The sequence below is a fragment of the Aspergillus puulaauensis genome, chromosome 7 (assembly GCF_016861865.1).
Source record: "Aspergillus puulaauensis MK2 DNA, chromosome 7, nearly complete sequence".
Lineage (NCBI taxonomy): Eukaryota > Fungi > Ascomycota > Eurotiomycetes > Eurotiales > Aspergillaceae > Aspergillus > Aspergillus puulaauensis.
The window spans coordinates 1,582,342-1,597,528 of NC_054863.1; the positions used below are offsets into that span (position 1 = coordinate 1,582,342).

A 15,187-nucleotide genomic window follows, 5' to 3' on the forward strand; every position below is an offset into this window, starting at 1 on the left:
AAAAATGCATGTCCACACATGGTCTATGAAAAACAGGCAGTCGACAAATAAAACTCATAATGTAAAGGCCATGAAATCTGGTCAATTTATGCTTGAGAGTAACTACTGTATCGCTCGTCCATTCTGTATGCGCATCACGTGATCTCGTGGCATCGCAGCGTATCCCGACGCGTCTCCACTCCAGAGCAGCTCCCACCCGTGCCTGGGTTACCTTCCACTCAATGCAGCTCAGCTTCCCAGATGCTCATGGTACTCTCTTATAATAACCTATCCATATCATAATAATGCCAGCGTGAGTTCTACCAAAATTTGTCCGGCCCAAGCACCATGAGACCGGGGTAAGCTAACGCGTACCGCGTGCTCAGCGTCGGCGACCAGCATCGAGGTGGCCCGGCGAGCATCACAATGCCGGACACAACAGGAGTTATCGCCAAAAACCCATTCGAAGAGAGTCCATCACGCCTTAACCAATATACACCCGATGAAGTCGCTGCACTTAAAGCACGTCTCGATAAGAAACTAGGACCCGAGTACATCTCCGCCCGGCCTGGCGCGGCGGGCCAGAAAGTACACTACCTCTCTGCGGATAAGTGTATCAACCTTGCCAATGAAGTATTTGGGTTTAATGGGTGGTCGAGCTCGATCCAGAATATCCAAATTGATTTTGTACGAGTGCCCTGGGATGATATGATCTCCATCATGTTATAATGCTCGCCTGCTATTGGGGACGCGTTGCTGATCAGATCCGTGGTTTTACAGGTTGACGAGTCCCCAAATACTGGAAAAGTTAGTTTGGGATTATCTGTGATAGTGAGGGTTACTCTGAAGGACGGAGCCTACCACGAGGTATGTACAAGTAACCCCACCCAGGCCAACTCTTTTGTGGACACAGGGCTGACGGCCAAACCAATATCAGGATGTCGGATACGGGCACATTGAAAACTGCAAGGGGAAGGCTGCCGCTTTTGAAAAGGCGAAAAAAGAAGCAACTACCGATGCCCTAAAGCGGGCTCTGCGAAATTTCGGCAATGTCCTGGGTAACTGTATATACGACAAGGATTACATTTCCAAGGTCACAAAAGTGAAAACAGCGCCGGTATTAATTTTCCATTCTCTGTTCAATATTCCTCATGATATTAACATACTTTGCAGTCGAAGCTAGACATCCATGATCTGCACCGCCACCCTGACTTTGTTCCTATAAAGAAGGAGCCAGTACAGCCGAAAGCGCTCCCAGAGGACGATGATCTGCCTCCTCGCCCAATGATAGCGGCCAGAAACACGGCAGCACCAGCCAACAATGTCTCTGACTACGATGCGGAATTTGGAAGTATGTTGAATTAATGCGTAACTAGTTCTCATTTTGCTAACTACGACAGGTGATGTGTTCGATGAGGCCGACTTCAATGTTGGCGAAGGCGACAATCCAGATGAAATAGCGGAAGATGCAGACGCTCAAAAGATGCGCCAGCCCCCGACCCCAATTGGGAGGCAAAACATGGCGCCAAACCCCCGGGGCTATGCATCTGGTGCACCAACGAACGCTAATCCTAGTACCGTAACACCGTCGAAACCGGAACGACCGATGAGCCATCCTCCGCCCGGCAGGCAAATCCCTAATCAAGGCCCGAACAACAGATCGTACCCTGCGGCAGCCCAAGATCAATACGCAAACCAAAGACGGTCTGTACCACCTCCAGAGACACAGAGAACGGCATACCAAAACGGAAGGTCAATACCACCGGGGCAACAACGAGCTGGCCATGGCACTGTCCCATCAGCCGCCAGCGCACAAGTCCCTATTAAACAAGAGTATGGCTCGGGTGCCCAAAATCCGCAGCCGCAAAATATGGCTCCTCCAGGTACACCTGGTATAGACGGTCAAGCGCCGCCTGTTGTAGGGTTTTTCTCTGCTCGCGGAGTTGATATGCTGCGAGAAAACCCCCATAATGCAGCGGCCAACGCTCCAGTCTTTGACCCTCACGCCGAAAGCCCCTCAATTCGCAAAACCGCAGGCGTCGACCATACTAAGACCTTGCCGGTATCAAGGCCAATGCTCGCGGGCGGCGCATCACCAGCCCCAAACCAAAGCCGAGACTTCATTAATCCCTCCACAGACGTGCATAGGAAAATCGGTATTCCCGGCGGAGCGGGTAGCCCCATGAACAGAGGGCCATCAACGTCCTCTTATCGTCCCCTAACACGACCAAATGTCGATTCAAACGCGATGGCGAACAGCCCAGCGGCCAACCGTGGTGGGTTTGGACCGCCGAATATGAACGGAAAGCGGCCACCTCTAAATGATGTGACTAACGCGTCCACGCCTGGCGGTAATGGGCCCAGTCCTGTACCTAATCCAAATGATCCGAAGAGAACAAAATTCGACGGGTCGCTGCCTCCGCAACAGCAACCACGCAATCAACAACAACAACACTAATGACTTCGACAAACGCTTATACCCCTCTCGCGCATGCAAACAATAGTCAAGCTTATACCTATCCTGGATTATCATTAGCCCTCAGGGCCTCTGTTTGCAAAAACACATATGCCTTTCACATTCAGGAGTATTTGGGAGTACGGACCGGAACCGGCGTCAAGGAGAACTGGGAATTTAAATGGAATGGACCAGCTGGACTCAATTCATTCGCATGTTTCCGTTGTGTTAACTGATATCCATGGCATTGGACTGGATCTACTTTGATTTCCTCTTTGCTGTTTCATGCTTGCCATCATGTAATTTGCTTTTGTTCTTACCGTTTATATCCAGCCTATCAGCGTTCCATTATTCTTGCTGGTGAATATAGTTAGCTCGGGATAGAGAATTAGACCTATATTAGAACTCGTAGCCCGTGGTTCAGGCTACCTAGGTGGTTGAATTAACGGTGAAAAAGAAATGTCTACTTGAACACAACTGCTATTGGTAACCACTTCTAAAGCAAAACACTGCCTCCGGACAGAGATGTTTGAAGTTTTTACATGAGTCTGGCAGTGGAAGTGAGTTTTCCAAACACCGGTGAACAAAATTTTGAAATTGAATATGAGTAAAGCTTTGTGAAGAAAGAAAATACTATCTGTTACAGAGTATGTGAGTGCAGTGTGTTTTCAGATAAAGGGTTATGGTACGATTAGGACAAAAGAAAACATTAAGAGCAGGTGGGGGTATTACACTTACTGGGCACAACAAAAGAAATAACGCAATAAAAGAGAAGGTGAAAGAAAGAATCTTCACAAGATATGGTGAGGATGGCTATCGAATAAGGGAAGCATCCGTCAGGTCCGTGCATACCACATCTATCTCTAGTTCCCCGTTCGCTAACGAGGTTGGAAATGGAGACTCATCGAGCTGAAATTATGATCTAAATCCATTTGGGATCAGAATACCGTGAGGCCGAAAGTCCTTGGCCAACTGGAAGTTTCTTTGGACCCGTGGAGCTTGAGTCTGCTTTCGGCTTCGGTGCATAGATGGACTCCATCATTGAGGTTGTTTTTCTAGCAGTCTTAACTGCGACATTAGCTGTAGTACTGGGGGTCGGCGCATTTGAGGTTTTAATGCTGGCAGCTTTGTTCAGCGGCTCGAAGTGCGGTGCATCCGGTGTGAGTGAAGAACCTTTTGCAGGCGCTGGCTTGCTAGCTACTTGAGCGTTTGGATCAACAATCTTCAATGGCCGGGGAACAGAAGTGGAGGAGAATGTAATAGGACCGAAATCAGGGGCAGCCGCTTCTAAAAAAAGAAAGCAAATGGGGTTAGTATCACTTAGACTGAATAGAAAGGATTTTGGACACTTACGAGCCAGGGTGGGTCCGGATACTGGAACGGTAGACGATGGCACAAATAGAGAGGGAAATACACGACGTCCAGGAAGTAAGTGGTCACCGAAGAGGTGAGGTTGCTCTGCCTTCCTAGTACTGGCCCCAGGTAGTAGATGATCCCCAAGTAGGGTACCACTGGAAGCTCGCTGAATGGTTGTTGGGAATTCAGGTGAGATGGACTCAGCACGAGTCCCCACTGGGGGTTTATCTGCCTTCGCCGGAACAATTGTTAATTCGCTCGATGCACAATCTGATTGGGGCTCGGTGATAGCCTTCGTGGGCGTGGGCTGGAAACTCGTGGATGAATCGGTGGTGGCATTTGACAATGACCGGTACTCCGTGAATGCCTTTGGCATGAATTTTGGTGCTGCCGCGTTCAAACGAGATTGCGATGTAGGAGTTGTGATCCGAGCCTCTGATGTCTTGCGACTATGCGTCGGTGTAACTTCAGCGGCTACAGAAACAGCAGCTCCGAGTTCCTTGGATTCAGGAATAGTTGGGGGGGTGAAAAACTTCTCGCTTCGTGCCGTTGTCCTTAACTTCGGGGTTCGACCTAGTTCGAGCCTGGTCTCCAATTCTTTTTTACATTCAGTCATCTTAGACAAAAATGTATCGGAGAAAGAGCCTGCTAAGAGATCGCAGATTAAATCGATCTCGCGTTGGTACTCTGCAGCGGTTTCCTCGTCATCCTCGAGGTCAGTGGTTGCTTCTATATCACTCAGCTCATTTGACTTCTGCTCTTTGGGTAAAACTCCGCCAAAGTCGAGCTTCCTGTTGACACCTGCAAGAGTAAAAGGCGGATCCTTTGCCTCGAGAGATTTTGTGAACTCCAGCCCTTTCAATTCTTCCAGAGCTGGGCTCATTCCAGGCTCCGGTCCAGATTCTATTGATGTTGCAAAGCTCAAATCCAGGAGCATCCCGACAGCCTTCTGAGGGCGCTGTGCTTGGACGAGGGTCTGATTGGCGCTTGAGTCTTGTAGTCTTGTATCGAGTCTTCCTTCTTCTTTTGCTTGGTCAGTTGTACCAACTGGTGGCACCTGAGACGTTTCTTCAGGCGAGTCTAGGTTCGTTGAGTCCGAACTCAAGCTATTATCAGACGACTCGACCTCGTTCACTGGCGTGGGAGAAACTGCGCGCTGAGATGTGACTTTTTGGCTTAACGGCACTCCACCAATTGGCGACTTTTGATGATTAGGCTTAGACGGCGTTTCTGGGGTGAGAGACAAATCGCCTTTACGATGAACTTCTGCATCTGCGGGACCCTGAGCTTTCGGTATTTCAGTCGGTGGTTTACCTGCTCTTTGATTTCTTGTTATCGTTAGCAAAATCCGTGGGAAAGCACAGTGATGGTATGAACCCACGCGGTGACCATGCGAGCGACGGCGAGGAAATCTTCAGGGCTGGAAATAGCTCGTGGGGGGAAATTACTACTGATGCTTAACGCGTCAGGATTGTTGGGCCTGAACGAAAAAAAATGCAACTTACAGAGGCCGTCTAATTCTAGTTAGTGGAGCATTTTGCGCACCTTATCAATGTTGCTGTTAGTTTCCTCACAGTAAGAGTCTCAGGTGTCAATCCCTTACTGCTCGCGGATCTGCCTGCTGGTTTCTTCTTCCATACGGCGGTGTTACTGGAAGGGTTATTTCTATTAAGTGCCGGATCTAGCCCACTGCAGTTTCCAGGTGGGTTAGGCAAGGATTTCATAGCCATTGAAGAGGCCCTATTATTGTGGTTAGAGTATCTATTAGATGGTTGCTCAGTTTAAACACTGACCTGGTAGGGCGCTGGTTCAACGGAGCAGCACGCGGTCCTGCTGCTGCTGCTGATACCGACCTAGACGAATTAACCTGAGACGTATGTCCGAATTGCTGTACACTGCCCCCACGTATCATGCTGTCGAGCCGTAAACGGTGGCTTTGTCCATTCAAAAGGTGATCAAGGTCCTCTAGATCCGCCGTGTCACCGATTTTCTTGTGCACATCTTAAAGACAATAATCAGTGTTTTCAATCCACCTAAATAAAGATGATCATCATCTTACTAGCCCAACCCTCTAGTCGGGATTTGTTGGCTTCAGCGACTCGTTGCTCTTTCGATCCCTGTACGTTGGACTTCCGAGAGGCCTCGATGGCCTGGACTCGCATGTTATTGAACCCACGATCGACGGTCGAAATATATTCTCTTCGAGCCGTCCCTAGGTCCGCCTATTATGTTTAGAAATACCATTAGTCCAGGAATCCCCGTCGCCTTACTTGAAAGGGAAGGAAAAGATCCGGCATACCTCTTGCAGCCTGTTGAGGCGTTCATTTGATGTTTCGGCCATACCGTACGCCGAAAACACCAGTGAATGAGGAATAAGAGAATGGAGTGGAAAATTAGGACGATATGGTTAATAGCGCCTTCAGAGCGTGGCAGGTTGGGCAAGTTGGCTAAGTAAGTCTTGAAGATGAATGACTCTGGGAAAGGGAATTTTTTTTTTTTTTTTTTCAGCCCTGAGTCTCCGCCCAAGCAAGTGAAAGAAACAAAAAGGAAATCCACTCAGAACAGGGCTTGCAAGTCCAAAAGGCTGTCAGTTGGGTCCCACCCCTCTCTCATAAGATATGTGTTAGACCATACCTTGCGCTGTAGTGAATGCAGGCCAATAGATCAAAGTTTCCATTAAAGAGGACTTGAGACCAAAGCCAAGCAGGAGAGCACTGAAGTGTAGCAAATTAAAGAAAGCAAGTGTAGGAATTGGGATCGGAGGTGGAGTGTGAAAAGCAGTAAGAGCTGGAGGGAGGAAGGATTCTATTGGGGCGTTGTTGATTGAGGTGCAAACGCGGTGCTGCAGAAGAGCACAATTCTGGATTTTCTGTTTGCCTGATCCATGAAGGCACACATCATTCTTAAATTCAGACTCGATTTTCTCCCACACTCAAAACTGTTTGATTTGTTTTGGTCATAAGTAGTCAGCGCACTGTGTATTTGGGTTTGCACATTAGCTTGAACTTGACAATGTCTATATGTACATTTAGTTGATACCAAGTTAGTCATAGTCTATTGCAGGTACGATTACAGGGAAAGTGCCGTTCAATGTAAATTTGAGTAAAAACTTCAAGGTTTAGCTGCAGGTTGCTGTGCCACCTTCATCTATGGGAGCACCTGCATTAGCTGCTGCCTGCTGTGGTATAAAAGGGTGATAAGGAACACATACTATTGATCATCTTCCCAACTGCTTGTATGAGGCTAACACCCATGACGGTAATTCCAAAGGCAATGCACACGTACGCCGGAATCTTCTCCTTTCGAGACGCATTGCTCAGCTTAATATAGCATAGTGGAGGGAAAATGTACGCCAGTGTGGCTGCACTTGTCGCACCGATCAATTCAAAGACGGCTCCCAGGTCGCAGGTTAGCAGTGCCATAGCTACAGTTGTTACCACCAAGGCAGATGTGAATATCAAGTGCCGATTCATGTTGAAAGGCTCGTCAGGAAAGAAGTAGGTCGTCATGACTTCCCTGCATACAAATGCTTCTAACGGTAACGTAGTAAGCATGTTCAGACCAAAGCAGCTAGATAGAAGCGTTAGCCAAAATTGAACAGTGCCTCTCAGGGAGTTTAGGTTTCTCACAGCCGCGCTATGTTAATCAGGATGTTATCCGACGGGAAGTTATTTAGTACATTGCCTTGGGTCTGTGAACCAAAGAAGAGGAAACCAGACACGCCCATGAGTAGGCACATTAAAAGGGAAATACCGGTCGAGTAATGGGTAACCGTCGCAAATCGATCCAAGGTCGGCTTCTTCAGTGAACCATAGATCAAAAGGCTGTTGTGGTCTTGATACTGTCAGCTTTTTCATGGCCTATCAGAATGAGCTACATACGGCAAACAAATGCTATACATGGTTAGTATTTAATATTCAAGCCCAATAACAGCCGAGTCATACCAAATGAGATCACTCCAACAGCTTGGAAGAACCCAGAGTTCACAAAAAATAGGCTCTTCACATCACCACGCGACTCGGGTGATACGCGAAAGCCCTGGGTAAACACAGCAATAACAATAACTGCCATACTTAATAGGGCCAAAGTCGATGCTTTCGCTAACTGTTCGATGGTCAGTAATAGAAACATAACCATAAATGGGGTCAAACCTTGGCAATGTCCCGATATAGTGATAGTGGATACGAGATCCCCAGGACAAGGAGTACAATGATGGCTCGTCTATCGGTGAGAAGCCAAAGAAATGACATGTCCTGAAGAGAGGGAAATAGAGAACTCAAAACATGCGGTATAGTGTCCCCGACAATAATACAAAATGCAACCATTCCACCAAACGCAAACGCCCATTGGGCAACAGAAATGGCGATTAGACCAGACTTTCCGAAACAATGCTGCATCGTTGCTTGAAAGGAATCTGCGCCGCTCAGTTTCGAGTTGACAACTATCAAGTGGATAGTCCAGTCCACCGTGACCGTAAGGCCGACCAGAAGAAGTATTCCCATTAGCATTCCTGATTGTTTCAAGGCATATGGTTGGCCTATAATTCCCGCCCCGATAATGCTGTTTGCCATGTTCATGAACGCCATCTTCATTCCGCTTCGAGGCCTCGCGCTCTCCAGATGCTCTTCGGGAAATAATTCGTCAGACGTAGCAAGCGTTACGCTGGGTGCCTCAATGTTCGTTAGGAGGGGGATTCTTTGTCCAGAATGACGTTGCCCCGAACGGCCCCTGTCAGTCCCAGCATAGTCCTCCTCGTCCAGCCAAAGTTCTTCGGAGTCACGATTGTCTCCACTCGTATGGCTCCCATCCTCGGTATCATCCTCTATATCGAATCTCACGCGGTTCTGAGTGCGAGGAGTGCGGCGCTGGCCGTCTGGATGCGGTGATGCGGTGGACTGAGACGGCGGCTCATCGGGGGTTGAAGCGCCTATGTCAGAGTGACTAGCATCGTTTTGTTCTTCATTTGACAAATCCGGGAGAAGTCGCTGCGATTCCAGGTCGGCAGGACCATTAGCTTCGGCCGAAGAAGATTGTTGTCTCTCATCACCAGGCATTGCTGATCTTGAGAGTCTTGACGGCGATCATGAAACTGATTGAGCTGGCTGCAAGACGTCAAGCTACATATTGTGCACGTGACTGGGGCTTATCGATAAGCCTCTTCTAAGTATAGATTCCCAGTGTTTACTCCGACTAAAATACAACGTGCATGAGAATTCGAGACAGTGCTATGCTGGCTAAAGTAAACCGATTCAATGAGTTCATCTTCCTCGTGCCCCGATTATCACAGGTTTTTTTTTTTTTTTTCTTTTTGATATTTTAGCACTAGACCCGTCCTCCCTACATAAGACCCCAACGGTGGTAGATGATCCAGAAGCTACGGGAGTAAGAAGTATCGCGAATCAGGCTTTTGTCACTGTATATCTATTTTTTTTACTCGGTACTCCTAGTTATTCCGTCTGTTATGTTGGGAGTGGATAGAGGTTAGATACCCGTTGAGTGGAAACCAAAATATATCTTCGTCTCTCTTTAGCCTTCGTTCCCCCATCTTCCTAACGAAAAATGGCCATCTATACACGCGGAATTTTATCGTCTAGAAAGAGTGCATATCATGAACTATCCTATTAATCTTGGACAAAAAGTCTTTTCTACCCCAGTCTCAGACTTGACATTATCTTTACAAGCCTCTGCGTCGATGCTGCTACCCCCAGGGATCCTAGTTCTACGTGACTCAGAGCACCTGAAACAGCTTCTGTGCGGCGGTGAAATCTGGGTGTCTCAAGCACCTGAGCTCAAATTCAATATACGTATTGCCTCCCTGGATGATTTGCATCCATCGTTCAGCCATTTCGTATCCCAGCTAGGCGACTCTACCTGCAGAGCGAAGGTGTGTTTAGATGAGAACCTTCCTGACACCAGCCCTTCATCAGTAAAGCTCACCAAAACTAGATCTGGACAGATCTAGACCTCGTTGTTCTCTACAAAAGCTGTATCTTCGAACCCGGCCAGGGTTGCTCCACATATCTTCTCTCTTTCGGCATACAAAAGCGACTTGGACCTGCAGAAAAGACGAAGGCGCTGAAGCTGCCCAAAATATTGAGGGATTACTCTGATGCAATTCCTCCGACTAATATACCTACTGTCCGATTGACCTCCATTGACGTCCTCCTGGAATATACCCACATTTTCGAACAATGTATAAAACGGTTTCAGCAGTCGAAACCGCACGACAAAAACGACGATATAATACAGTCGGCCGATTTTGGCGATTGGGATTGGGATGGCGTACAAAACTCACAAGCAAACATCTCAATAATTACAGATACCCATGGTCCAGTATTCGAACACGACGTCAGAAGGAGTAATGAAGAATTCAAACCCTTCGACCATTCAACACCCATATCTTCTAGCCCTTTAGAGTTCGGCGCATTGTTTCAAGAAGCCCTTACGGTACTGGTGTTTGGAAATGTGGTGCGGAGACGCAATAACACCGAAACAGGGTCGGATGGCTTCCAGAGCCTATCCAAGATAGCCCCCGGTGTATTCAAACCCGGCTATCGTGAGGTGAGCTTCCGACTCATTGCTACATGGAGATTTGGGCGTATCAGACATTAATTTAATACCATATCTCTTGGAAACAGGCTATGAGCCAACGATCTCGCTTGCTGCCCTCAATCGCGAAATCCTTAACCTCGATGTTGAATCTCAGCGACAACCAAGTTTTAAAGGAGAAGATGGCCTCCGTCACAGCAGTACACCAACCAGACTTACGCCCCTCGAGCCCGACCACAAGAGGCAACGATACAAAGGCCATACTGAAAATGAAACTATGGACTATCTCTCAGAAGCGGCTTTATCACGCACCGACGCCGAAAAGCTTGAGAGCTTCAAGCTCATTGCCCATTCCTAACCAAGAAGAGCAAACTCAGGACGAAACGCTTCTTTTAGAAGCAATATCAGGAGAAACAGGGTATTTTGATGATAATTGCAATACTGAATCTGAACTCGAATTTTATTCAGCAAGCAACGAATCAGAGCCTGAGCTTGTCCTTGATTTTAACTTCGACGAGTCAGAACATAGTTCGAGCATGATATTCGATGGCAACGAAATCGGACACCCAGCGGAGACCCTGGAAGAGCTTCATTTTGATGGCCAGAAAACTGCCCCTCCTCATAGTGCGTCCATAAAAGCAAACTGCCAAGTGAAGTCGCCCTATACACGCAGCTTGTCATTACCCAACTCTGAAGACACCCTGATGGATCATGAAGGAATGCTTGATTTTGATACTAATTCCGTCGAAAACGTTCCGGGATTATCAAGTCAAACTTCTTTTTCGCACAGTCCGCATTCGTATGCAGGACCTCTAGTGGATTTATGTGACGACTATGATGAAGATGAGATGCTCTGTGACGATATCTCAGTATAAGCTCACCACCAGACAGCAGCGTCGACTCGATTATATATTTGTTTTAGGTTGCAGAATAAACTGTGCGTATTAATGTGCTGTTAGTTATGCAGAATAGACATGAATAACATCATGGAACCTTTTGACTGATAAAGAAGCCTGTGGAGAAAAAGAGGACTTGCCCCTAAGAAGCGGTGGATTGTAAAAATATAATATCTAGGCTGGCACTCTTCGCTAGGTATAACCCCGATATAACTAGGAACGCATGCCTACCTAGACTACGACAGAAAGTAGTATATATTTAAATTGAAAGAATTGCCTAACTGCTTAGGGCGCCACAGTTTGCGGTGGAGGGGACGTCTTTGGCTTCCGAATCCCTAAGCGCGAGTTCAGGCACAAATAGCGATAGTAAACGCGGCGAAGCCCATATATTTTTAATCTCAATACTCTATGATTGAGATATCTTCGCTTGAATGCTTTAAACTCCATACAGTAAATAGCCATCACAAAAGGAACATTGACGCCATAAAATTCGCTTCCGGCGCCCAGATAAGCTATAAGCTCCATTGACACCACACAATTTGCACCGATGTCGATTAAACATTAGTGGAAACAAAGAAGGAGGAGGCTGTTGTTATGGCAGTTTGGCAGTATAGGCCAGACTCTAAATTGAGAGTCAAGAAGCCACGCGAACATCATTACGAGGAACTGAGGAAGTTTGGAACAGGTTTTCTGGTGAGCCTTGATCTTTCTCAGCCCTAATATTGTCGTATGTTCCAGATGAATCCCACGACTTTGCACCGCAAGTTTTAGCCAAGTGGGTGAGATTTGACGGGTCAAATGCCTCAATAAACGCCTCGTCCAGCGGACGTTGCTTTGGTCGAGCGAAACGGACATACTCATCAACTATATCTTGTTTCTCCCACCCCTGGAGCTTCCGAAAGCAGCCAGTCACGCACCCAGTACGATGCTAATTATCATTGCGTTAGCCATTGAGACATCACTTACAAAAGTTTTTGGACTTACTTTTCCTTTATTGCAGTGTATGAGCATAGGGTGATTGGCCTTGTCCAGCATTATCCTGAGAATGGTATTCACGACACCGTCTGGTGTTTTGACAGAAGCGTCCTTATTTGCAATGAAGGGAATGCGGTAATGTTTGATCCCGTTCTCCTTCAAAAAACTCGAGTGGCTCGGCGAAAATGGCTCTTCGACAAGAGTACTATAAATCATGCATAAGCCTGAGGTCCACAAGCGGCAGCCAAGATAGACCTACATTATGGTTCGCAATTTCAGGAGCTTGAGTGCTGGGAGATTGCAAGACTGAAGAAACGCGCTGCGATATATTCCTTTTGCAACTTCCCCAAAGTTCGCGGGCAATTCTGATTCTCCAACATCAGGGTCCTCCGACTCCAGCGGAGAAACCCTGATAACTGACTTTTCGGCTATGCCCGGCGCAACTGTTAGAGACAGAGCATGACATGGCATATTGACCTGCGAAAACCAACCTTGCTTGGTTTCGTTAGCGCTATTGGTGGTCTTATTCGTCAAAGGGTAGGCCATTATGGTGGTCTTTTTGGAGGTATCCGGGGTGAGGCGAATGGGCATGCAGCCCAGGTTCAGCAAACAACAATTCTGCTGGGATATTTCAAAAAGACGAGAAAGAAGGCCGGCTCCAGGAAACCACGTCTCACTATAACGTTGAAACAACAAGGCAAAAGAACGATGAATCTCGAGACAGACTAGAAAGTCTAACTGTCGAGCTGGAGGGCAGTCATGGTGGAAAATAACGTGAGTAAGCCGAACTGGATAAAACAGACGACAAAAGGAGTATCCTCTCGTTCACACTCAGGAGCTTAACATGTAGAGACCATGATGTGAATTCAAAGGTGTGGTGTTATACTAGGAGGTATGGGGGCGGTGAGGTGTGAAGAGAAGTAAACAAGCGCAAGCACTTGCAGAAAAAAAGGCCTCCGCATGTGCTGTGCCTGGAAAGAGGAGCGATTTAAGTAGAACATCAAGAATGCAAACAAAAGAGCCGAAACGAAAGATGTCGAGATTTGTGAGAGCAGGAGAATGAATAGCAGCCAAGCCAAAGTACAGCGGTCAACCAGAGAAAGGATAATGTTGTGGAAGCGCCTAATATTCACATAGTGAGCTATTCCTGATAGACTGAGTAGTGAAGTGCAAAGGCAGAACTAGTGAATAGGTTTTGGAAGGAGGTCAAGAAGAAAAGAAGGATCGCGATACAATGGCTGCTTTGCCAAGAAAAGAAAAGTGTCTTTATATCCAATAATATCGGAACCATTCAACCAATACATATGGGCTTTGGCTTTTGTAACGGTTCTGGTCTGATGTTGACCAGTTGCGCTTGGTCTAGCTCTATACAGTGAAAAAAAGCGGATGACAGCTTCTATCCCTATCCACCTTCGGCCCGAAAAGACCCCTAGGATTATGTGCGAAAGTAATAAGCCGGTGACGAAGAGCTAAGGAGCTTCCTCGCCGAGCCCGAACATCTTTATCGAGTTGGTCCACGCACTGATGGATAGAATCTTAGCAGCCGAAGTAGCTCTCAAGGGAATTGAATACTCACGCTTCACAGACCTCCTCCACTGTTATCCCCTTAACCCCGGCAATGACATGGGCGACCTGGGCAATTGCAACGGGCTCATTTCGGCCTTTTACCATGAGCCCCTTCTGCCATCTTTCTTTTTTGACTGCCTTTGGTAAAGGGGGCGCGCCAGTCAAGAATTTGGACGAGGCGTGCGACGGGCGAATCTCGCACTATAAACTCAAGTTAATAACCGTAATAAATGAGTATTAGAGTGACCCTTACCCAAGGTCCATCAGTCTCAATTTGGAGTCTATCCAAGGGGATGGCTTTTACGACCTCTAGATTCTCTTCTGTCTTCAAGCTGCACCCGTTGACTCCAATATCTAGGCCAAGCGCCACCATCCGGTTCATCTCTTCCAGAGTCCCTGTAAAACTATGAACGAGTCCTCGGTTTGGAAGTTTTTCCAGCTTTGGAGCCAGTAGCCTCTCAAAATCGTCACTGGCTGCGCGCGAATGCAGGAAAAGAGGTAGCTGAATTTCGACCGCGATTTCAAGCTGGGCCTCAAAATACTTAAGCTGCGGCTCTTTTGCACTCAAGAATAGTCTGTCGTAATCTAATCCAATCTCTCCGAAGGCAACAGCATGGCCTGCCTTCTTTGAGTCCAATGCTAGTGACCTAAGTTCATCCAACAATTTTTCTGGACCACCGGGAAATATATCAAAGTGTTTGGCTTGACAAGGGTGAACCCCAACAGTTGCATAGCAGAATCCAGCTAGGGAGAGTTAGTCCTGGTGGTCTGTGAAGGCTGTGAAGTAGTGACAGGTGTGCTCAACATACGGTATTTCTGAGCGATTTCGATAGCATGCTTCGACTCTTCTAAGTCGGAGCCAGTTACCATAAACTTCCGGCAGCCCACATCCCGTGCGCGCTGAATAATATCGTCTAAATCATCGTCGTGGACCTGCTTCCCGTGGTACCTGCCTTTGAACACCGGGTCACTCAGGTTGATTCCGATCTAAGATTTCAGGGCGTTGCGCTCTGATCAGCTTCCCGACGAAGAAAGAACCGGTCACAGTGAAGACGTACATCCACATATCTGATGGTTGTACTTGTGTCGCCCATCTTGGATAACGGGGCAGAAGCCGGAGAATAAGTAGAGCTTTCCCGCTTGCAAAATGGGGGATAAAATGACGAAGGCGGAGTCGTGCAGGACGCTGTTGAATTGTGAGCCTAAGATCCCAACACAAGCAATGGAGCGTATGTAAAACCCCATCAATACAGCCGCAATAAGAACATACTTTGACTATGTCGCCAGACAGTGACTGGTGGGCACACCCTGTTTCTTTTGATAGCGCGGAAAGGAGACGTAGTTTTAGTGATATTGCCCAATTTTCCGAAAGTGCTGCCTACAAAAAAGCCCCCTTTCATTGGTAGACAAG

The 15,187-nt window shown here is 47.3% G+C and overlaps 6 protein-coding genes across 6 annotated transcripts; 2 read left to right on the forward strand and 4 right to left on the reverse strand.

Annotated features, from left to right (window-relative positions):
* Window positions 1–284: 284 nt before the first annotated feature.
* RAD52 (RAD52 DNA repair protein RADC) lies at window positions 285–2,437 on the forward strand (the record flags this gene model as incomplete). Its single annotated transcript, XM_041695481.1, has 6 exons — window positions 285–292; window positions 366–666; window positions 760–846; window positions 917–1,096; window positions 1,153–1,330; window positions 1,380–2,437. 6 exons carry the CDS (start codon window positions 285–287, stop codon window positions 2,435–2,437), a joined length of 1,812 nt encoding a protein of 603 aa, XP_041561207.1.
* A 919-nt stretch (window positions 2,438–3,356) lies between these two features.
* On the reverse strand, window positions 3,357–6,131 carry APUU_70592A (uncharacterized protein; the record flags this gene model as incomplete). The annotated part of the gene is made up of 8 exons (XM_041695482.1): window positions 3,357–3,721; window positions 3,788–5,118; window positions 5,172–5,237; window positions 5,296–5,335; window positions 5,394–5,530; window positions 5,584–5,791; window positions 5,850–6,012; window positions 6,090–6,131. 8 exons carry the CDS (start codon window positions 6,129–6,131, stop codon window positions 3,357–3,359), a joined length of 2,352 nt encoding a protein of 783 aa, XP_041561208.1.
* Window positions 6,132–6,908: 777 nt separating this feature from the next.
* On the reverse strand, window positions 6,909–8,844 carry APUU_70593A (putative amino acid transporter; the record flags this gene model as incomplete). Its single annotated transcript, XM_041695483.1, has 6 exons — window positions 6,909–6,937; window positions 7,002–7,360; window positions 7,420–7,624; window positions 7,672–7,683; window positions 7,735–7,894; window positions 7,942–8,844. The coding sequence occupies 6 exons, from the start codon at window positions 8,842–8,844 to the stop codon at window positions 6,909–6,911; spliced, it is 1,668 nt and encodes a 555-aa protein (XP_041561209.1).
* A 638-nt stretch (window positions 8,845–9,482) lies between these two features.
* On the forward strand, window positions 9,483–11,214 carry APUU_70594S (uncharacterized protein; the record flags this gene model as incomplete). Its single annotated transcript, XM_041695484.1, has 3 exons — window positions 9,483–9,674; window positions 9,737–10,351; window positions 10,429–11,214. The coding sequence occupies 3 exons, from the start codon at window positions 9,483–9,485 to the stop codon at window positions 11,212–11,214; spliced, it is 1,593 nt and encodes a 530-aa protein (XP_041561210.1).
* Window positions 11,215–11,869: 655 nt separating this feature from the next.
* Window positions 11,870–12,756, reverse strand: yphA (tyrosine phosphatase family protein; the record flags this gene model as incomplete). Its single annotated transcript, XM_041695485.1, has 4 exons — window positions 11,870–12,163; window positions 12,220–12,415; window positions 12,470–12,638; window positions 12,702–12,756. The coding sequence occupies 4 exons, from the start codon at window positions 12,754–12,756 to the stop codon at window positions 11,870–11,872; spliced, it is 714 nt and encodes a 237-aa protein (XP_041561211.1).
* A 923-nt stretch (window positions 12,757–13,679) lies between these two features.
* Window positions 13,680–15,176, reverse strand: APUU_70596A (3'-5'-exodeoxyribonuclease; the record flags this gene model as incomplete). The annotated part of the gene is made up of 6 exons (XM_041695486.1): window positions 13,680–13,731; window positions 13,787–13,977; window positions 14,030–14,520; window positions 14,586–14,763; window positions 14,835–14,962; window positions 15,047–15,176. The coding sequence occupies 6 exons, from the start codon at window positions 15,174–15,176 to the stop codon at window positions 13,680–13,682; spliced, it is 1,170 nt and encodes a 389-aa protein (XP_041561212.1).
* Window positions 15,177–15,187: the final 11 nt, after the last annotated feature.